The sequence below is a fragment of the Astatotilapia calliptera genome, chromosome 5 (assembly GCF_964374335.1).
Source record: "Astatotilapia calliptera chromosome 5, fAstCal68.1, whole genome shotgun sequence".
Classification (NCBI taxonomy): Eukaryota; Metazoa; Chordata; class Actinopteri; order Cichliformes; family Cichlidae; genus Astatotilapia; species Astatotilapia calliptera.
Genome location: NC_137426.1, coordinates 4,382,519 through 4,405,007, shown reverse-complemented (window position 1 = coordinate 4,405,007; position 22,489 = coordinate 4,382,519). Strand labels below are relative to the sequence as shown.

General features: G+C 42.4%; 2 protein-coding genes across 6 annotated transcripts; one reads left to right on the top strand and one right to left on the bottom strand.

Annotated features, from left to right (window-relative positions):
* The first annotated feature begins 1,051 nt into the window (after positions 1 to 1,051).
* On the top strand, positions 1,052 to 15,097 carry LOC113021914 (serine hydroxymethyltransferase, mitochondrial-like). Its single transcript, XM_026166758.2, has 12 exons — positions 1,052 to 1,353; positions 6,803 to 6,994; positions 9,647 to 9,726; positions 10,274 to 10,474; positions 10,616 to 10,697; positions 10,981 to 11,103; positions 11,490 to 11,629; positions 11,730 to 11,892; positions 12,307 to 12,406; positions 12,741 to 12,896; positions 13,442 to 13,549; positions 13,809 to 15,097. Exons 1-12 carry the CDS (start codon positions 1,177 to 1,179, stop codon positions 13,934 to 13,936), a joined length of 1,650 nt encoding a protein of 549 aa, XP_026022543.1. The 5' UTR covers positions 1,052 to 1,176; the 3' UTR covers positions 13,937 to 15,097.
* A 2,415-nt stretch (positions 15,098 to 17,512) lies between these two features.
* Positions 17,513 to 22,217, bottom strand: LOC113021910 (cell division cycle-associated protein 7-like). Of its 5 annotated transcripts, none has more exons than XM_026166746.2 (10): positions 21,955 to 21,990; positions 21,681 to 21,736; positions 21,436 to 21,535; positions 20,604 to 20,978; positions 20,365 to 20,460; positions 20,131 to 20,283; positions 19,645 to 19,788; positions 18,179 to 18,328; positions 17,832 to 17,968; positions 17,513 to 17,645 (listed from the first exon to the last, which is right to left on the bottom strand). In XM_026166746.2, the coding sequence occupies exons 1-10, from the start codon at positions 21,973 to 21,975 to the stop codon at positions 17,600 to 17,602; spliced, it is 1,278 nt and encodes a 425-aa protein (XP_026022531.2). In that variant the 5' UTR covers positions 21,976 to 21,990; the 3' UTR covers positions 17,513 to 17,599. The 5 variants fall into 5 exon arrangements, with proteins under 5 accessions (XP_026022531.2, XP_026022532.2, XP_080157702.1 ...); XM_026166747.2 differs by having other exon boundaries at positions 20,604 to 20,975; XM_080301576.1 differs by lacking the exons at positions 21,681 to 21,736; positions 21,955 to 21,990 and adding an exon at positions 22,081 to 22,217.
* Between the last annotated feature and the right edge of the window lie 272 nt (positions 22,218 to 22,489).

The window sequence follows — 22,489 nt, the reverse complement described above, 5'->3', positions numbered from 1 at the left end:
CTCCTGAGGGATCTCCTCCCAGACCTGGACTAAAGCATCCACCAACTCATGGCCAGTCTGGTGTAACGTGATGTTGGTGGATGGAGCGAGACATGATGTCCCAGATGTGCTCAATTGGATTCAGGTCCGGGGAACAGGCGGGCCAGTCCATACCATCAATGCTTTCGTCTCTCAAGAACTGCTGACACACTCCAGCCACATGAGGTCTCGCATTGTCTTGCAGGCCCAACTGCACCAGCATATGGTCTCATCAGGGGTCTGAGGATCTCATCTTGGTACCTAATGGCAGTCAGGCTACCTCTAGCAAGCACATGGAGGGCTGTGCGATCCCCCAAAGAAATTCCACCCCACACAATTACTGACGCACTGCCAAACCAGTTATGCTGGAAGATGTTGCAGGCAGCAGAATATTCTCCATGCTGCCTCCAGACACCGTGGAGAACTGTCACATGTGCTCAATGTGTACCTGCTGTCATCTGTGAAGAGCACAGAGCGCCAGTGGCGAAGTTGCTATTCTTGGTGTTCTCTGGCAAATGCTAAACGTCCTGTACAGTGCTGGGCTGTAAGCACAACCCCCACCTATGGACGTTGTGCCCTCATGGAGTCTGTTTCTGACCGTTTGAGCAGACTTTTTGCCACAGCTCATTGATGTGCCATCCTGGATGAGCTGCACTACCTGAGTCAGTTGTGTGGGTTGTAGATTCCGTCTCATGCTGCCACTAGAGTGAAATCACCGCCAACATTCAAAAGTCACCAAAACATCAGTCAGAAAACATAGGTACTGAGAAGTGGTCTGTGGTCACCACCTGCAGAACCACTCATTTATCGGTGATTTCACCTGTTGTCTGTTCCATTTGCACCAGCATGTGAAACTGATTTTCAATCAGTGTTGCTTCCTAAGTGGAAGGTTTGATTTCACAGAAGTGTGATTGACTTGGAGTTACATTGTGTTGTTTAAGTGTTCCCTTTATTATTATTTTTTGAGCAGTGTTTTTATGCCTTTAAGAGCTGGACTTCCATGCCACCATTAAAGAAGTCACACATGCTCCGCTATATTTAGCAGACATAGATATTTTCAAAATGTAACGCTGAATAAGAGAAACCTAACCTGAAACGGACAGAGTGTGTGCAAGCAAAGAAACAGCAGAGTGAGCGCTGCAGGGACGTCGCTAGTTTATGTGTCGTCCTCAAAACAATGTGCCTACACTTCCCATCGACCCCTTCGGTAGGACGAGCGTAACCAACCGTCTCTCAAACAGCCTTTTCGACCGTACCAGCTGTGTGTGCGCTGCTTCTTCGTCTGGTCTTACACCTGGAAACATGCTGCTATTCGCTCTGAGACAGCTCACACGGGTAACTGTGCCGTTAAATATATTTCTACGCTGTTTTGCCCCCGGTGTTGTTTTCGGTTGGGTTACTAAGCTCGTATTTCTGCGTGGTTGGCTGTTTGCTAACGACAGAGTTTACTCTTTACCAATTCACACGCTTGGTGGGGTTATGTTTCTTACTGCAGCTCAAGTGTGCAGTTTATATTTAGCGAATGCAACAAACCGCTAGCTGTTTGCTTTCTGTCCTTTATGCATTTCATTTCAAACTCGAGGCTTGTTTGCTCGCCACCGGGAAGCTAGCTGCCAGTGGTTAAGTTCGGTGAACGCAACTGGGTCCACGTGATGATGCAACAGCGACTGCTCAGTTTCATCATGTTGACAAACTGCAACAAACTACAGGGATTTAAAGTGTATGGTTTTTAATAAGGGGGCACATGAACCATATTTAAAGATATGATATTCAGTGAGAGCGTGTGCGGCAGGGATGTGTTTTCATGCTTAGAGTTGTTGATGCGTGGACATACATGTGTGTTTTTGTGTCATCCGCACAGCTTGATAGATGATCAGAAGGGAAGAATGCATGCAGTGGTGTTGAACCGTGTATCGTCTGCCTTTGAAATGGAATAAGAGTTTAAATAATATATGCAATAAATATAAAAACAAATTAGGTTTTGATCATGAAAAAAGATGCTGAATAATTAATTTTAAAGCCGCACTTTGTTTAATTTATTTTGTAGTATTATATTCATATCAACAAGCTTTGAAAATAACCCAGTATATTCAAAGCTAGTTCAGTATGCTTGGAAAGTCATAAATATAAACCCTGGTGACCTACTTTTGTAAGGTGTTGTTTTGGCCTACTTGAAGAAGTTGAGGGGCACACTGTAGGTTTGGTAACTTTGTCTGTTAGTGTTACACCACTTTATCCAAAAGGGAAAAAGCTGTAGGTATTTTTAGCTGGTTAATGAGTGGCTTTCATGCTGACAGGGGCTTTAATAAAGTCGAGTGAAGTCGAGCCCTGATCCCGATAACAGTTTGCAGATAATGCAAGCACAGGTTAATGGATGATAATATTCAACACTTGAAGAAGCTGGTTTTGGTCCAAATAATGTTCAAAGTGCTAAATGGGCCTCATAGGTTTTGGTGAGAGCACCAAGAAAGCACTAACACCAAATGTTCTACACGGGGGTAATTATGTAACACACGTGGGTGTTTTGTCCACCTTGAAAAGTAAAAGTCATTGTTTCAGTCACACCAGCAGCTGTTTGACTCTTTATCCTCATCAGTATTTACTGCTGTCATAAATACTTTACAAAAATGTTATCACAAGCTTGGTATTTAAAATAAGAAAAGAGGATACAAACTAAACATGCTAAACTGTAACATAATCAGGATAAAAAAAGATCAGATAAAAAAAAAAAAACATATACAAATGTAAATTAATAAGGAGACAGGATCCAGATATTTGGTGTAGATTAAAAAAGAAGCTAAATGGTTTAAAAATATCATTATAAATTCACCAAAAGTTTAGTGCTGAGTAACATTTTATAAATGATTAATTATTTTATCAAGAGTCCCAGATTTTTAATGAACAGGAAAAAAGATTTTTCCAAGCTTAGTACGGACTTCCAGTGAATTACATTGATATGAACAAGTTTGGGATGCCCCAGATACAGGCGTGGTTTAAAACGTCCTAATAATGTGTTGACAATAACATACAGCTATCTATATCATCTGTTGTTATTTTATCTGGTTGGGCTGTTTGTTTGTTTTTCCTCCCCCGTAAAAGATGCAGTGATGAGCGCTATAAAAATCAGCAGTAATAAACCTGACTGCAGAATAGTAAACTGTATCCAAGGGCTTAAGAGTGGAGGCAGAGGCATGCTTATAAATCACACTACCATAATCCAACATGGGGAAAATAAGCTTTTCATGTAGATTTTGGCTCCTTTTATGAACAAGAAATCAGGTTTTTGTCTTAATTTCTTAAAGATTGTCTTTGTAACGTTCCAGTGCAAATTTATCATATATTCAAATTAAAATCGGGTCATTGAACAGTGAGGGCAGTGAGGGCGAGGTCACTGAGGCAGTTAAACAACTCCTTGGTGGCAGAGCCCCTGGTGTCGATGAGGTCCGCCCCGAGTTCCTGAAGGCTCTGGACGTTGTAGGGCTGTCTTGGTTGACACGTCTCTGCAATGTTGCGTGGAGATCAGGGGCAGTACCTGTGGACTGGCAGACCGGGGTGGTGGTCCCCATCTTCAAGAAGGGGGACCGGAGGGTGTGTTCCAACTACAGGGGGATCACACTCCTCAGCCTCCCCGGGAAAGTCTATGCCAGGGTGCTGGAGAGGAGGGTTCGTCCGCTAGTCGAACCTCGGATACAGGAGGAACAATGCGGTTTTCGTCCTGGTCGCGGAACACTGGACCAGCTCTTTGTCCTCTCGAGGATACTTGAGGGTGCATGGGAGTTTGCCCAACCAGTCTACATGTGTTTTGTGGACCTGGAGAAGGCATTCGACCGTGTCCCTCGGGGCGTCCTGTGGGAGGTGTTGCGCGAGTATGGGGTGTCTGGCCCATTGCTACGGGCCATTCAATCCCTATACAACCGTTGCAAGAGCTTGGTTCGCATTGCCGGCAATAAGTCGGACTCGTTCCCGGTGGGTGATGGGCTCCGCCAAGGCTGCCCTTTGTCTCCGGTTCTGTTCATAATTTTTATGGACAGGATTTCTAGGCGCAGCCAAGTGGCGGAGGGCTTTCGCTTTGGTGGCCTCAGAATCTCATCTCTGATTTTTGCGGATGATGTGGTTCTGTTGGCTTCATCGGGTGAGGGCCTCCAGCTCGCACTGGAGCGGTTCGCAGCCGAGTGTAACGCAGCGGGAATGAGGATCAGCACCTCCAAATCTGAGGCCATGGTTCTCAGCCGGAAAAGGGTGGAGTGCCCACTCCGGGTCGGGGATGAGTTCCTGCCCCAAGTGGAGGAGTTCAAGTATCTCGGGGTCTTGTTCGCGAGTGATGGGAGAAGGGAGCTGGAGATCGACAGACGGATTGGGGCTGCGGCTGCAGTAATGCGGACGCTGCACCGGTCAGTCGTGGTGAAGAGGGAGCTGAGTGTAAAAGCGAAGCTCTCAATTTACCGGTCGATCTACGTCCCTACCCTCACCTATGGCCACGAGCTGTGGGTAGTGACCGAAAGAACGAGATCGCGGATACAAGCGGCGGAAATGAGCTTCCTCCGAAGGGTGGCTGGCCTCTCCCTTAGAGATAGGGTGAGAAGTTCGGCCATCCGGGAGGGGCTTAGAGTAGAGCAGCTGCTGCTCCACATCGAAAGGAGCCAGCTGAGGTGGTTCGGGCATCTGGCAAGGATGCCCCCTGGGCGCCTCCTGGGCGAGGTGTTCCAGGCATGTCCCACCGGGAGGAGGCCCCGGGGCAGACCCAGGACACGCTGGAGAGATTATATCTCTCGGCTGGCCTGGGAACGCCTTGGTATTCCCCCGGACAAGCTGGAGGAGGTGGCTGGGGAGAGGGAGGTCTGGACCTCTTTGCTTAGGCTGCTACCCCCGCGACCCGACCTCGGATAAGCGGATGAAGATGGATGGATGGATGGATGGATGGATGGATGGATGGATGGATGGATGAACAGTGAGGACAGTGTACTAGACTTCCACATTCCCAAAGTTGATTGGGTATGCTGAAAAACTGAATCACATACTGAACGCATAACAAAGCTGACTCAACATTTTCCCGAACTTTCATGTAGTTTCTCAGAAAGTTTGAGTCTAAATCTCATGTTTTCAGAGCTGGTTTTAAAAGTCGCTGCTGTTGGTGTTTTTGACGTTTTTCATGAAACTGAGTGGTTCACATGCACTCACGCTGTTCTTGTTGAATTTAATTATTTTGGTGTGCATCTTGATTAAAGTTTTAATGGACTCACAGGACAGGGTTTGTCTTGTGGTCAGGGCATGTGATTTCAAATTGAAAAATATTTCTGTGTGTACTTTTTTTCCTACACTTGACTTTTTCAGAGGATAGCGTTGAGATTTGTCCACGACGACGACGTCTTTCTGTCAGGGAAATTAATTTTGTGATTTAAGCATTTTAAAGTTTTTCCGAGGATTTAAATCCTAAAATTAATCTGCTCTTTGCTTCATAAAATATAACAGGACATTGGAGTAAAGGAACATCTTGGAAGGTTCTTAGTATCACTCCATTTGTGATTCTGAATGAGAGTGGCTTTCTGATGTGAAGTGTGACGCTTATTTTGAGCGACGAAAATTAATAAAATATAATTTTATTATAATATTTCAAGATCACAATAACCTTCCAATTTTGAACTTAAAAAAACAAAAAAACTAACACTAATCAAATACAGGGGTTGCTGACCACTGGTCTAGCCAGTACCAGTAGCTTGAGCTGGGGAATCTAAAACTCAAATGACTGAGAGCTACATAAAGCTCCCCACTCTTCTGATTGACACATTTATACAACTAGATGGCTCTATATAAGTAAAAACATTCAACAAATCCTTTTTATCCTAAAACAAACTTATGGTAAAAGAAACCCCTCCTCTTGGTTTAACCTGATGATGTCAGACATGACATCATAAGCACTTTAAAAATCAGGAAATGCTCGATGGGCCATTCCCCACACCTGACATACATGAAGACTGAAAACAAAAATGCAACGCAAGTAATCACAAATGACTTAATTCTGCAACATCTCACATGATGAAGCATGGTCAGTCCAGATTAGATAAGCAGGAAGTGCTGAATCTGTTCTCTGTATGCCTCCTTCTGGTACACTGAGGCTGTAAAAGTCGGTCCCAGTTTATAGAAGTGCTGATAGAGGCATAATTGAACAACCATGCTGATTATTGATATCACGAAAACACGCCAGCTTCTAATTATACCAGGCTGCATTAGAGTGTAAGGGAAGCGCAGTAGTTGAAAGGAGGCAAATGTCTCCTTTTTGTACAGGACAAATTAGAATCACACTTTAAATATATGAAATGATCAAATAAAGACTAGAGAATTGATGTTCTTTGTAATAGGACAGCTAGCAGCAGCATGGTGACCAAAAACTGACAAATGTCCATGAAAATTCAGCAACTTTAGGAGATGACAGGGACTTTAACTGCACCATGATCTGTGGCTACCAAGTCAAACTAATTTGATTTCTCAACTTTGAGATGATAAGCTTTCAGCAGGCTACAAAGAGAACGACATGATTAGGTGGGAAATATACAATAGTTGTACCTGGAAATCCAATACAACCATCTGTTAGCTGCAGGATGATGGACACACACACGCACACTCTCACACTCTGGCAACTCATGACCCAGTTTGGTGCAATGACACAGTTTTAGAAAACATTTCTACTGTAACTGCGATATCTGTGTAAAGCTGACAAACTCTAAATCAAACCTTTTCCTTTCTGTATTTTCTTTCCTCATATTCCCAACTCGTCTTCCACCCACAGCCGCTGTGCCAGCGAGTCCCTGTTTGTCTCAGTGCACGTGCCCACCAGTCTCACGCTGCCACCCGTGCAGCGGATGAAGATCGTCCTTGGACGGGTCAGGAGAGCCTGGCTCAGGATGACCCCGAGATGTGGAATCTGCTGCAGAAGGAGAAGGACAGGCAGTGCCGTGGTTTGGAGCTCATTGCATCTGAGGTACTAGATCTTAGAAATGTAAATTTAAGTGCTTTTGTATAAGCCTTTTTTTTTTTTCTTTTAGTGTATATTTAGTTAACAAATTATAGTGGGGATTAGGTCTGGGCCATATCATGCCGTTCACGATAATACCGGTATAACGTTGGGCAACGATAAGAAAAGGAAATATCGCGATAGAATATGGGTAAAACGTGCATGCGCAGTGCCTTTGTTTTCATACGCACATGGTGGAAAAAGCATGGCGGCGACGGAGAATGAGAAGGGCGAAAGCGGATCATTGAATGAAACGGATGAAGCACAATTGGTTTGTAAAAATGCTGCAACTTCAGTGGTGTGGAACTGGTTTGGTGTTTGTCCGTCAGATACACACCAAAGCACAATTTTTGGTAGAGCATGCAAGTGGGCCGCCGTTATTACCGAACTGATTTTATGTGGTACACGGCGCTCAAAAATCTGTCAAAAATGTTTTAGTACGACTTTGCTAAGCTACGAAGCCGCACCGCTTGATTGTCGGAGCACTGCGGCTACCGTAGTCAGGAGCCTCGTGGAGTGATACGTACTGTGCTTCAACATAATATTACCGTATGTGTATAACCTTTTGTGGATATTATACATGGTTATGCTGAGGATATGTCATCCAATTTCCACTGGAAATTACTTTTGGCTAAACTGTCAGCAAGGAATTTGCATTTGCACTGTTAAATTTTTATATAACTTTAATGCACATAAAAAAACCATCTGCTTGTTTAAGTGAAAATACATTGATGGGGTTTTTTGCACTAATAAACTTGTGGAGTTGTAAAGTATTTTGTCTAGTGTCAATTATATCGTCAGTTATATCGTTATTGTAAATTTTCAAAAATATATCGTGATAAATATTTTTGGCCATATTGCCCTGCCCTAGTGGGGATGGAATAGGCTGCACAATAAGTGGATTAACATGAATATAAACATATATTGAAAGTCAGAATAAGTCGGCACACACCTTTTATGTTAATGCAGAAATGGTTTTGTTAGGAATAAATTCATATCCAGCTTCCTGTTAATTCATTATTCACTCACTGAGGAACTGCCCACAGTAAGCTGGAAGTCATTCAAACTTGACTTCTTTAATAGTAAAAACACTTATAAGAAACTCTGCTTGTTGTAAGCGAGACTAGCTCAGTTATCAGAAAGATTTGGGCAGCTCTTTGTTTTCATTCGAAGGCTGGAAAACAAAACATTTTACTATTCAGAAGAGCAGACGAGGTTTTATCTTCTGCTGTTCCTTCTCTCTCCTCCTGTTCCTTCTTCGCCACAGTTCAGTGGAGTATGTCAGCCCCCTCTCAACACAAAGCCTGACCACTGTAGTGTGAGATAAAGCTGATATCTTCATTCTGCCTCCTCCCCAGCTCACTCTGCAAGTCACATCACAGTACAGCTCAGACAGACATTCCTCCGATGAGAAGACGTACAGTTTTCCACATGTGTACACACAATATATGCACAGCAGTTGGCGTGACAGACGGATGCAGTAGAAAGCTGTTAGCTTCCAGGTGAAGCATTTGAATAACAACACACCACGACCACCACCCCATTCAGAGAGGCAGAATTCAGACTTTATTTATCTGTGTTCATTTTATGTCAGATCCTGTTACTGACCAGTGTGACGATATACAAGAGAGACATGTTACACAGCCAGGGCTGCAACTACTGTGGCGAAGAAGAAACGGAAGATAAAACCTTGTCTGTTCTTTTGAATAGTAACATTTTTCATTTCACACCAAGCACAGTTTATTTGAATCGGCCCTGCTTTTATCTTTTGTTCTACCAGTGACAAGGGAGGTGCTGTTCATATCATCCACTGACAACAGTTTTATCAAGTTTCTGTGCAGAGTAGATTACTTTATCAGCATTTTTGTTTAAATTGGAGCTCACATTGTGCCTGCAGTAGCCACACATACATTTTTTTTATTTTAGACAACCAAATCTGTCATATTTAGGGCTGTTTTGGACCTCTGAATTTGGTAAAGCTTTCACTATTTCAGTTAGGCCTGAAAAAGATGGAATCCAATTAAGTCTGAGCGCAGCAACTTGTTCTGTTTGGTGCTGTTTGTTTGGCTGTACAGTGGGGCACAAGGACAGTGTTAACTTGTCAAGTGAGTACATGTAGGAGGAGATGTATGAAAGTCTGTGTGAGAATGTCAGAACTGGATGAGCATGTTTGCAGGTAAATCTGGGTCTTGTAGTTTTAATAACGCACGTTGACCCATGAATAGAAACTCCCAGGAAAACAAACCAAAATAATCTGAGCTATACTTCCATGGGAGGTGAAGAAAAAATGGATGATTTGATTAAAAAAACTAAACAAAAACCTTTTTCTGCAGATATTAATATAATAATATCCACCCATCCATTTTCTTCCTCTTGTTCAGTTCAGACTTGTGGAGAGGCGGAGCCAATCTGAGCTACCGTAGGATGTGAGAGACAGCCTGGACAGAGCTCTGCCAGTCTGTCGTAGGGCTAACACAGAGAGACAGTATTACACTGATTGCTTTTAATCAGGGAAAAATTTCCCACCATCACTTCGCAGACTTTAATTTGCTGTCGTTGTCCCATCTGTCCACTCGTGCCATTAATCTGAGTGTTCGCTTGTGTGTGTTTTCATTGCAGAATTTCTGCAGCCGCGCTGCTCTGGAAGCTCTCGGCTCCTGTCTTAACAACAAATACTCTGAAGGCTACCCAGGAAAAAGGTAGGTTTTTTATTCAGCTACACCTCTGTTTATTAACATGATTGATATTATTTTCAGTTAATGAATTTTCTCTTATTTCCTTCAGATAAGTAATGACTGCAAATGATAGTACAGAATTAGTGCTGTACTTAAAGGCTTTGCTTATACCGATCAGTCTACGCTATGGAGGAAATATTTTACCATAATGTATACCTGTCATAGTGTTTATTTTTTTTCCCCCCAATATGTTCTACCTGCTGAATCTCAAGCAACAGACAAATAGACAGCAAGTAGCTGGAGATTGTTGTCGGGTGTATAAGCAGTTTTCATCGGGAGCTGACTGTAACAAAAACACATAAGACTGAACGCTGGATTTACATCAGATTTGAATGATATTTATTTGCTGTGTTTGCTGGGAATGCACATAAACAACAGTTCGCCACATTGGCCTAAAAGGAACTATTGTGCGTTGTGGCCAAACAATTAATCACTGTAGGTTTAAATTCTAACAAAAAGCTGAAATTAGCAGGTTATTCACAGTAGTTCATGTTTCCATCTCCACCCTCAGGTATTATGGTGGAGCAGAAGTGGTTGACCAAATTGAGCTGCTCTGTCAGAAGCGAGCTCTGGAGGCCTTTGACCTGGATCCAGCTCAGTGGGGCGTCAACGTCCAACCGTACTCTGGCTCTCCTGCCAACTTTGCCAGTTACACCGCTGTACTCAATCCCCACGATCGTATCATGGGCCTGGACCTGCCTGATGGTGGACAGTTAGTATTCACTGTTGCTGTATTTTTGCTGTACCCCCCCCCCCCCCCCCCTTTTTTTTTTTTAAATTCATAAATCTGATTTTTCTGTTTTATTCTTTATGTATATATTGTTTGTTTGTTTGTTTGTTTGTTTTACTCCAGTCTGACTCACGGCTACATGTCTGATGTGAAAAGAATCTCTGCAACCTCAATCTACTTTGAGTCAATGCCTTACAAGCTAAATGTAAGTAGAAAAGCTTTCTACTGATATCTACTGACACCTGTTTATACCAGTGTCGAATGATTAGCTGGGATATACTGATGTATTTTTTTTATGTCTTATCAATGTCAGTGTGAGAAGTCTTCCAAAAGTCAATAAGCCAGCAAATACTAAGAAAGTCCAGTTTTCAGTATGTTACAGTAAGATGTTTATAACGGGTTCAGTGCTGTCCTTGCAAACTGTGTTTTCTGAAACGTAATCATTGACCGGCCAAGGCCATTTCCTCTATCTGCCTTCTTTACTGCAGACTGCAACAGGACTTATAGACTACGACCAGATGGAGATGACGGCCAAGCTGTTCCGGCCCAAGCTCATCATCGCTGGCACCAGTGCCTATGCCCGGCTCATTGACTATGCCCGCATCAAGAAGGTGCACGGAGAACTCTCTGCATTCTCAGTTCACCCCGTGTTCACCCCGTCTTTTTCTGTTCTGTTGTGTGCTTCACTTTTCTTCTTCTTGTTATCCTGTATCAAAAGGATGGATCAGCTTTGTGTTTGTATTTAAAACTTAATCAGCTTTTTTGAGGTGACAGCTTGGTCCTCTGTCACCTTAAAATAGAGGACAAATGTATAAGAAGGGCCAAAAACCATCTGAATCTAATGCAGATGGAAAAGAGAATGTATTTTCACCTCACCTTTTAGGGCTAATTAAACGCTTTTGTAAACCACAGAACAATGGAACTTTCCTGCCACATGTGTATACATGTTGGTCTTAATTTTATAACTGTTCCCTCATCCTGCCTCTTTTTCTTCCAGCTGTGCACCAACATCAATGCCTACCTGCTTGCTGACATGGCTCATATTAGTGGCCTGGTGGCAGCCAAAGCCATCCCCTCGCCCTTTGAACATGCTGACCTGGTCACCTCCACCACGCACAAGTCCCTCCGTGGAGCAAGGTAAGGTCAAACTGTAAGAGACACGGGTGGGAACAAAAATCAAATTGCTGAGTAAAAATTGTAAAATTGCTTCATCAGTAAAAGATTCTGTTCTGTCCAGGGCTGGTCTCATCTTCTATCGGAAGGGTGTTCGCTCAGTTGACAAAAAGGGAAAGGAAATCATGTACGACCTCGAGGACAGGATCAACTTTTCTGTCTTCCCCTCCCTGCAGGGTGGACCTCATAACCATGCCATTGCTGGTGTAGCAGTGGCACTCAGACAGGTCTGCACAACACACAAATACCGAACTGCAAACTTGGATCTGTTGGTGTTTTGTTTTCAAGACTTAAAGCTGAGGAGCTTAAGAACATGTTGCATAAACTTCAGTCAGTAAAGGGAATAGTGCAGGGGTAGACAACTCAGGCCTCGAGGGCCGGTGTCCTGCAGGTTTTAGATGTGTCCTTGATCCAACACAGCTGATTCAAATGGCCAAATTTCCTCCTCAACATGTCCTGAAGTTCTCCAGAGGCCTGGTAATGAATTAATCATATCATTCAGGTGTGTTGACTCAGGGTGAGATCTAAAACCTGCAGGACATCGGCCATCGAGACCTGGAGTTGTCTACCCCTGGAGTAGGGTATTACAGAGCCAAATGTAAAGGCTAACTTACTGTACACTTTTGGTTCTGTGTGTCCAGGCACAGTCTCCCCTGTTTAAGGAGTATATTGACCAGGTGCTAAAGAATGCCAAGGCTATGGCTGCAGCTCTTCTCAGCAAAGGCTACACTCTGGTATCAGGTAATCTAGCATGCACTTCTTTACTCAGCACGGAGCATTTAACACTGAAAATTCATCTAAAATGTCCTGTAACAAAATGTAAATTACACAAGAAAAAAAGCACAAATCCAAAAATGATATTTGTTTGTTTTGATGTATAGCCTTCAGTTTATATACTCTGCAGTGTGTACATACACCTTTCTTTAATCCCTTAGTAAATATTTTTAGCCAAATAACTGGTAAGAGTGGAAGATCGTACCAGTAAAACACATTCCTAGCGTATTTTTTCCCTTAATCTCGTGTAATGTACAGGTGACTTATTTTCCTCCTATTTATTGAAAACTGGCTGTTCCAGGTGGGACCGACAACCACCTGATCCTCGTGGACCTGCGACCTAAGGGTATTGATGGTGCTCGAGCTGAGAGGGTGCTCGAGCTTGCGTCAATCACCGCCAATAAGAATACCTGCCCCGGAGACAAGAGCGCCCTGACGCCTGGTGGCCTCAGACTTGGTGAGAAACAGCTTCACATCACACTATGTTTGCTGGACACACACCAGGAGGTGGTCATACTTATTAAGGATTAGAAACCACGTGCTTCCCTGTATATTCATTTGAAATCTTAATTTAAATCTCCCTCAAGTCAAGTGGCTTTATCGTCATTCCAACCATGTGCAGTGGTACAGTACACAGTGAAACGAGACGTTCCTCCAAGGCCATGGTGCTGCATATGACATATAACAGACAATCAACACAGGACTACATAAAGTGCAATGTGCAAAGACAGTGCAACACCAGACAGAATAGAACGATACAGACACAACAGTGCAATGAAATTTCTGGATCTGATGTGGTGATCGGTTGTAGTTTTGACACATCTCAAGCCTGTATAGGTTATTTACTGACCTTTTAAGAAGCTCCCACTCTATGCTATTTTTTTTAAAGACTATAAAGCAAAATTAGGGGGAAAACACAAGAACAGGAATTAAAAGATCTAAACTGGAAAAGAACAATGGGAAGTGTATTTCAAGCTTAAGTGATGTGTTCTTCTCTGTCAGGTGCTCCAGCCCTGACCTCGAGACAGTTCAAAGAAGCTGACTTTGTGCAAGTTGTCGAGTTCATGGATGAGGGTTTCAAGATTGCCTTGGATGTCAAGAAAAAGACAGGTGAGCCTGCTGTGAGGAGGGGGGCAGATTAATCTGTAGCTCAGGGGATGCCTAAAACATGTTTAAACTCTTTTTACCAAAGCACAGTTTGAAACTGTTCATTATTAACTGTAATAGCATTAGTGAATTTATAAAGTCAAATATAGTGCACGGTCTTTAAAATTGCTGCATGAGAGAAGACAAAATGCCCAGTGGTAGTGAAACAGAGGAAGCTAAGAATAAACATCTGAGCATTTCTCTTTTCTGTTGTTGTTTGCAGGAAAGCTCCAGGACTTCAAGAACTTCCTTCTTCAGGACCCAGAAACGGTGGCTCGCATCGCAGATCTGCGCCACCGTGTTGAAGCTTTTGCCAGGCCCTTTCCCATGCCAGGGTTCTCCGACCATTAGCCCACTGTGGACTCACGGGTCTATCACAGCCAGATGGCAGAGAGCCGGCAGGGCAGAAGTGTGGATGGAGTGAAATGTGGCTGGAGCCTGTGAACTGAAATGGCTTGAGTTCGCTTTTCCAATCATAAATGGGAAATAATTTTTTATACTGCTTTGCAGTCACGAGTCATCTGTTTGGGGAAAAACATAGCTTCCATGTTGAGTTAAATAAACAATCAAATGTGACAGATTTTCTAGAGCAGAACAACATATTTTCTATTGTGTGTGTGAAGATTTTCTTCTTCACATGATTTCTTAACAAAAGTGTGTGGAAGAAATAATTAGCAACAGTCAGTGTCACAGTCTGACTTGGTAAGTGCATGATTAGCTACTGTAATAAGGTGCACGGAGTCTTACTTCATTTGAGTCTTAACTAACGTCACTAATGTAATTTCAATGTGAACGGGTGTGCTGGAAAAGAGGGGATCAAAAATTACACCAAGATCTTAATATATTTTAATATACTATATCTTAAATATGCAACACTACAAACTGCTTTTATAATAGGTTTGAGATGCACGTTGTCGTCTTTTGGCACTGCTTTTCTTCCAGCATATCATAGACGCAGGTTAAAATTTCTATATTTTATTATGTCAGAATAATTCTAAATAACCAAATGGAATCGTAAATAGCATTCCGTATTAAGTCATACCTTTGGTCTGTTTACAAAGAGAAATCTTTTCTACGTGTTATTTAAAAAGTATTAATTGTCATGTCATTTCAATCCATTTTCCTTTATTTTATTACAAGAAGGATTTTGTACTGCTGATATGTGGTTGTTGTTTTTTTCCACTGTGGCTTTTGTGTGATGTAAAGTGAGAAACTGAAAATCAAGCTGCTTCAGACTACTTTGTTGCACATTTGGTTTAAAGACTGTTCTCAGTACAGTGAGAAGAAACGAGTTGTCTCGTTCAACAATTAAGAACTGGATGTTAGAAATTACGTGGTACTTTTTCTTTGAACAAATGCAAATAAATGATCCATGTCACAATTCAGCCAAAATACATTTTACTGCAGTGTTCCCAAATCTCTGATCTTTGCTGTACACAAAGGTTTGAACCAACCTTTTACACATTTTACTAATTTTATTAGTGTCATTCTAATAAAGTCCAGTAATGAAAATGGGGTCAGTGTTGTCATTAATATTTACATATTTGTTCTTTTCTTAGAGCCATAGATGATTAAAATAGAAAAACGTAGAGTGAAAAGACTTTTTCATGTCTTTGTAAATCAGTTGTGCTGACATCGTACAGAATTTCCTTACTCGCTGCTTGCAGTGTTTTCATTTGTAGCACTAAAATATCTCTCCCTCTGCAGCCCACCTGTTTTCTCAGTGCAGGAGAATGCACAGCTAGCAGACTGGAGGGGGCGTAGCTGTAAGTAAACAAGTCATGCATGTGAGAAAATGAATAAAAGAAAAAGTTTTGGGGGGGCGGTTCTTCCTCTGAAGATTGGAGTTCAGTCAAAAATAGGAGCACGAGAAGATTAACTGCCTAAACACTGAAAGAATTGCAGTTTTTGGCTTTGTCTTAGCTCATTTCTGCTGTGTTGGCTGTCTGACAGAATTTGGGGGACTTTGTACCGAGTCACTACTTCCCCATTTGAACTTCATCAGGCGAGACCCGGAGAGGACTGCAGCTGTGACCATGATGCACTTCTTTTTTACTCTACCTTTCATCTCAAGACATATCAGAAATCAGCATCAACCAAGAGTAGATCAGTGAGGTTAAGATCAAATTTAGGTGATTTAATTATGATATTCTTATTATCTGATGCTCTTGCTAAATTGCTTAAATAAAACAAGTATTCAAAAGTTAAAATTTTAACAGTAAAGGTTAAAACTTGTGAAAAACGACCGCATTTTTCAATGGTTCAGAAACTAATTCCTGCAGTATATTTCTGAATCTATTCATTCTGCCTAGACGATCATCAGAGGAGTCCTGCACAGTTAACGGGTGTGGCTGATGAATTGCACTTGATCTGCAACACTACTCATGCAGTGTTTCTTCTGTTAGAGCTGGACAAGTCTGCTCACCACCGGCTAAAACCAGTTTCTGCACTGCCTGTTAAAGTAAAACTCAGAAACGATGACCTTTTAAACGGAGAGCCAGTCCAGACTTCCTGTCCATGGATCACCGGTTGATCCACAGCACGTGCACATGACATCAGAGCCAAAAACACTAATCAGTGCAGTGTAAGGATACAGAGTTATCGAGCACTGAGAGTAACCCCAGCACACTTGCGCCATCATGCTTCGATATCTGTCATCACAAAGCATTTTTATGTAAATATGTAGATAAGAATAAGAGAGAATATAGAATAAAAGAACAAAACAAGAGGTGGTCAGTATCCAGGCTGTGAGGGGTCCTTGATGATGATGCTGGCTCTCTGCTGAGGTCTGCCAGTATAAATGTCTCTGAGTGGAGTTAGTGAAGTGCCAATTGCCTGCTCTACCACTCTCACCACCCGCTGCAGTTTTCGCTTGTCCTCCACAGTACAGCAGTTAAACCAGAGTGTACAGCAGTAGGTCAGAAGGCTCTCAATGGTGGAGCGGTAGAAGTTGATTAGCGGTTTTTGTGGTAATTGGGCCTGATACAACTTCCTAAGAACATATAGCCTTTGTTGTGGTTTTCCTACCTGGTGGGAAACGTTTGTGGACCAGGTAAGGTCTGCCGAGATTTGGACCCCGAGGAACTTAAAGCTTTCTACCTCCTCTCCATCAATGTAGAGGGTGGAGTGGTCAGATCGCTTTGTCCTCCTGAAGTCGATTACCATCTCCTTAGTCTTGGCTGTGATCACATGTAGGTTGTCGTCATCTCTGTAGGCTGAATCATCATTGTACTTGATCAGTCCTATAATGGTCATGTCATCAGAAAATTTTATAATGGTGTTATTGGTGTGAATTGAAGAACAGTCATGGTTAAGAGTATAAGAGGGGACTGAGGACACGGCCCTGTGGAACGCCTACATTCAGAATGCAGATGGAGGTGGTGTGCTCTCTGTGTTCTGGGGTCTGTTGCTCAGGAAGTCCAATATCCAGGTGCACAGTGAGTCACTGAGTCCTAAGTTGCTTAGCTTTTTTTAACCAGTTTGCAGGGTTGAACTGTACTGAAGGTGGAGCTGAAGTCCACAAACAGCATTCCCACATAAGTGTTACTACTGTCCAGATGTGAGGGGTTGTGTGAAGAGCTGTTATTATGGCATCCTCTGTTGACCTGTTTGCCTCGTATTATGGGTCGAGGTCTGCAGGAATAACAGCCTTAATGTGTGACATGCTAAGTTTCTCAAACCATTTGGCAATTGTGGGCAGGGATATATTATAGATAGTCATTTAAGCAGCTCATCCTGTTCTTCTTGGGTACTGGAACGATGGCTGACTTAAAGCACGATGGTACTACAGACTGTAGTAGTGAGAGGTTGAAGATGGTGAAAACCTCTGCTAGTTGGTCTGCACATGCTTTAAGCACTCTAAGGTCCAGCTTGAGGCAAATTATTTTCCCTTTTTTGTCCAAATAAGTTGAAGAATGTAATGTCAAAAACGTTAAAATGCCAATCTTTATTTTCAGAGAAAGTAAAACATTGCACAATAAAACCTTTGAACACTGGCTCCCTCTAGTGTTAAAATTACATCTCTACATCATCCACCTCAGTCTTGAGTTTGTTGCGGAGGCTGTAAAGAGAGGTTTTAGGTTACTCATTAAGTTGTACTAGCAATAGGGGGAAAAGGCTTTGATAGGACTTATTAAGGCCATCATAAAATCCCTTGACTGAATGACTCAATGTGGCACTACTTTCCAAACCATCTGGGTAAAAAAGGAACACCATTTATATATAAAATACAGTCTTGCAAAGTCACCTGGTGAGGTAGGAGTGGACGTCAGAGAAGCCGTGATATTGAGCCAGGGGGAAGAGGATGCCGGTTGGGCAGCGGCCCTCACGCTGACGACAGAAGCTGCAGTTGCAAATGCCTCGACAGGGAGGGCATTTCCAGTCCTGGAGAGAAAATGAAGGTTTTAAAACCCGAATCTACGGGTATGATGGGAGGTCAATGTTTCTACAGGTTTCATTTTTGTTATAATTTTATACATGACCCGTGTCCTAATATCTCTATACAAAACTTTAATAATTAAGTGTGTGTGTGTAAGATGAACAGTTTTTTTTTTGCTTTTGCACAGTTCAGTGTTGGGGTATCATCAGTCTGACCGGATCAAGCAGCGCTTTTTTGACATCCTCTCCATATCGGTTCCTCAGACACGGCCCGCAGAACTGACCCTGAATCCCACGGCAGTTCTCACTGCGACAGCACGTCTTTGTGTCAACAGTTTTCTGACGGCACTGATGACACGTGGAACCCTGAAAATATATAAAATACATAAAACTAATGATAAAAGGTAGCTTTACAACATTCCCTAACCAGCCTCAACATTCTCCAAATTTTAGATTGTGTAAATGCATTTTTGATTAAACTGCTAATCTACATGTGGAGCTAGACTTGCTTTCTGATCATACGGATTTATTATGAACACCATTCAGCACAGCCAGGTTTCTGGCTCGAAAAAACCCTAAAAACACCAGTCTGAGCTCAGGACGGTGGTTTATCTTTATCGGTTGTCTCTCCGCTTCAGGTTCTGTGCACACTCAGATAAAAGGTTCATTTCACAGGTCACATGACTCTTCTTCACAAAACGATCCCTACGAGTGTTGCTTATTCCAGACACATTATCTGATGTGATACAATAGTGATTAAGATTCTTTAATGAACATAAATAATCTGCTCCCAACCCTGGTGATTTAACCAAGTACACTTTCATGGTACATAAAACTCTAAGCTTGAGATAGCTGACTAAGCCGTTAATCTTGCTTCATAGAACAACCCTCAGTTCTTGGGTGTTTATGCAGTCTGCAGTGTTATCATTATTAGGTGGAGAAGAAGGAAAAAAAGAAAATGAAAAAAAAAAAAAAGCATACCAAGCTAGGTTACCTAGCCACCAGGCTAAAGTCGATTTATCTGCCTCTGGTAAATCAACACCTTAGGTGAACCGTAACCTCAAACCCTTCTGTGTAACCTGCGCCATCACCTGCTGTGCACCTCTCTACAAATGTAACTACACGTCATGGAAACACAGCTGCACAGGCATAAACATGGGAACAGTGTTGGCTGCTTGTGCAGGCTTCGTTGTAGCCTCTACAGAGCAGAAGCCTAAATTCAGTTTAAAGGGAATGGCATGGTTTTGTCGCTCTGTCGCTCCTTTACCTTTTCAGTCAACACTTGACCTACAGAAAGCGTCATCTCTTTCAGGCTATGTACAAAAACACAGGCTGCATATAGAAAATACTTCACTTTACATAGCCAAAGATAAAGGCAAGCGCACCATCATGAATCCCACTTAAGAGCACCAAGCAGAAGGTGGAGGTCACAAATGTACACTCATAAAAAGGAGTTTAAATATAACTGTCAGATGTTCTCTTGACCGTAGGGGACAGACAGGCTTGCCACGAAAGCCTAAAGAATAGGTTTATTACTATGTGAAGGCAATGTGTACAGAATTTAAAAAAAAACAAACCCAAAAAGAGTGTTTATCTCAGAAGTCCTCATCCAACCATGTATCCTGATCGCCTGGAAACACTGAGTGCTAACGGGGTTTGAATAACAGCAGCAGTGAACTCACTGTGACACTGTTGTAGACTTTCTCGGTCATGTTGTCTGCGACCAACTCGAGATCATCTTCTGTGATTTCTTCTACCGGACGAATAACGTGAGGTTTGCTTCGATTACCTCGTGCGACGCCACGACGCCGTGGAGCTTGGCGTACCTGAAACAGATGATGAGAAGAATAATCCACTTAGCTTCAAGTTTTAAATGGATACTGACAAGAAACAGATTAGAGAATAGAGCAGAATAAAATGATGGCTTTCACTCACTGCCACACTCCTTATCACTCTGGTTCACTAAATGTTTGTATAGTGTTGGTTGAGGAAAGCATACGCACGGTTCAGAACACTAATGTTTATTAGATTTTCTTGACTGCCATCTATTTCAAAGCTAAACCAATAAATAAATCACATGTAAATATGTACATTACTGCACTATATTGAACAAATGCTCCAAAGGCCTTGTAGACTTTAACTGGCTGCTGATAAGTGACAGAACTGACCTCCAGCAGCTCCTCCTCCAAGCTGAGCTCCACTTCTGCCTCCTCAGCGGCCAAAGGATCCTCCGTTCCCGACATGGACCTTGTCAGCCTGCGAGATGCCCGCTCTGGGTTTCTCCTGGACTCTCCTCCAGTCGCAGCAGATCGCGGCGGATGCTGCAGGAGTGATACGATCCATAAGGAAATTCAAAAATTCAGAGATCTGCTGAAAATTCCTACATTTTCCACGACACTCACAGAGCTTCTGTCTTTTGCCTTCTGTTTTCCTGCTTGTTTCTTCAGCAGCCCTGCACCTCCTGGCATTTTCTGTAGGTCTGCCATCAGCTGAGCCAACTGTTAAAGATGAGCAACAGGAGTCACTGTAGAAGGTCAGCACTTGAAAGTATTATTGTACTATTCACTGAGACCAAATTTGTTTGTTTTCACATCAGTTTGTCACATTTTAAACTCGGTATGTGGTGCCGTGTCTGATTTACCATGGCTTTGTTGGCTTTAATGTTCTGCTCTCTCCTGGCCAGGAAAGTGTCAGACGCATCATCTGCTGAATCAGAACCATGGTCCTCAGTCGAAGCAGGCCGAGCTGCTGCTGCCTCGCCATCCTCGAATTTCACGTGTCTCTCCTCCTTTGTCCTATTGCGCTGTCCTGTCCTTTTCACTCCTTTCTTGTGTGTCGTCCTCTCCTCCGCCTCTGAATCCTCATCGTCGGTAGACTGCTGGGTAGAGGGAGCTGAGCGCAGAGCCACCCTCAGCCTGAAGGGCTTAACTGTAGAAGTAGCAGATGCTTTAGATGTAGTTTCCTCCTCCTTGGGGAAAATGTCAGGCTGAGCTTCATCTCCAAAACTGCAATTCTGCTGAATATCAACACAGAATAACAGATCTTTTTGCCAAATCCCTTTACAGAAGTAGTCTGTCTGAATGAATGCAGAGTAAAATTACTGGATTTAGTAACAATTTATCGTGAAACAACCAAAATACATGCCGATTCTAATTATTGCCAGAGAAAACCCACACATGATTACATCTTTAAGAATCATTACAAAAGAAAAAGAGAATACAGATTTATTAAATCATAAAAAGGAGGTTAGTATCAATTGATGCTCAGAAGAAGTGGTAAAAATCGTCTTCAAATAAAACACATTAGCTTGTAGAGTTGGTGCTTTTTTCTTTTTAAATGTAGTATATAAAAATTTAAGCCACCTCTCAGCCTAATGTGTCCCACATAAACAACCACTCCAAGTTAGTACTTGGCTTTCTGGTCACCCCAGTATATATGAAGCTTTAAAGGTCTAAAACCAAACAAAATCCTACCTCATCTTTGAGTTCAGTGTCGGAAAAGCCGTGAAATGTCACATCATTTTCAGAGTCCTCCAAAAAAACATCAGCAAGCTCCGCTGTTAGCGAATTCATCCTTAAAACCGTGCCCCAAAGACAGAAAAAGCACCAAAATTAGCCTCAAAACCGGTGTAGGACACGTTTATCTGAACAAACAGGTAACCAAATGCTACTTTATTGGCCTCTCTGCCGCCTCTTGTGTGTGTGTGTGTGTGCCTAACCTGGACTGTGGATAGCACCCTGCTAGCCTGTGAGTTTTAGCTAGGCTCCCGCACACCTGCAAACACACCTTCAATTACTCGTTTTAATTGCCCGCTGATTTCAAAGCTGCCCGAAAATAAAATAGATTATTGTGATTTTGAGGGTTAAATTAGCACGAATTTGCTGACGTTATTATATGACCTTTTTTTTTCTAAAATTAAGCTTTTTTCTTTATTGTATGTTAACAAAAACATGACGTTTGAGCCAGGAAAACTACAGTTTGAGGAAACCGACCCCAGAAACGAAGAGCTTCATCCCGCTTGCTGCTGTTTGTGATAACAAAATGGTAGCTAAAATTATTTTGATTTCACGTTCATGTGGTGAATAATGCAGTTAGACTAGATATTTTTCTTTTCCTACATTCTCCAAACTGCATTTTGTGGCTGATTAGCAGTGAAACACCAGTAAGACCTCCATGGAGGCCATGAAAGGTGTGGAAGGATGTTTATCTTCCTTAATCCTGAAGGACAATATCCAGCCATCATGCCCTGAAGCTCATCTCACTTGGATTGAGTAATGAATGATCAGCTGACTCTGTGGCCACCTCTGTGATAGCTTTATTTATGTACAGCATAACTTTAAAAAAAGGTACCATTTTACATTTACAGTTATGCTCAAATCTCTCCATCTGCAGGTGGCTTTAAATTATGAACCTGTACTCATCGTCAAGAGATCCTCCACGTACTGAAAAAACTGGATGTATGTAATATGTTTGAATATTTACTCAGGTATTCCAGTGACACAACCCAGGTCATACCAATGCGCAAAA

Excerpts from the sequence above, each read along its gene's own strand:
- LOC113021910 (XM_080301576.1), bottom strand. The coding sequence starts at position 22,205 with ATGATGGCTGGATATTGTCCTTCAGGATTAAGGAAGATAAACATCCTT. Across the intron at positions 21,536-22,080 it reads CAAAATGCAGTTTGGAGAAT|GATGAATTCGCTAACAGCGG; the intron begins GTAGGAAAAGAA and ends CACGGTTTTAAG. Across the intron at positions 17,646-17,831 it reads GTCCACTCCTACCTCACCAG|CCTCCGCAACAAACTCAAGA; the intron begins GTGACTTTGCAA and ends CTCTCTTTACAG.
- LOC113021914 (XM_026166758.2), top strand. The coding sequence starts at position 1,177 with ATGTGTCGTCCTCAAAACAATGTGCCTACACTTCCCATCGACCCCTTC. Across the intron at positions 9,727-10,273 it reads GAAGGCTACCCAGGAAAAAG|GTATTATGGTGGAGCAGAAG; the intron begins GTAGGTTTTTTA and ends CTCCACCCTCAG. Across the intron at positions 10,475-10,615 it reads GACCTGCCTGATGGTGGACA|TCTGACTCACGGCTACATGT; the intron begins GTTAGTATTCAC and ends GTTTTACTCCAG.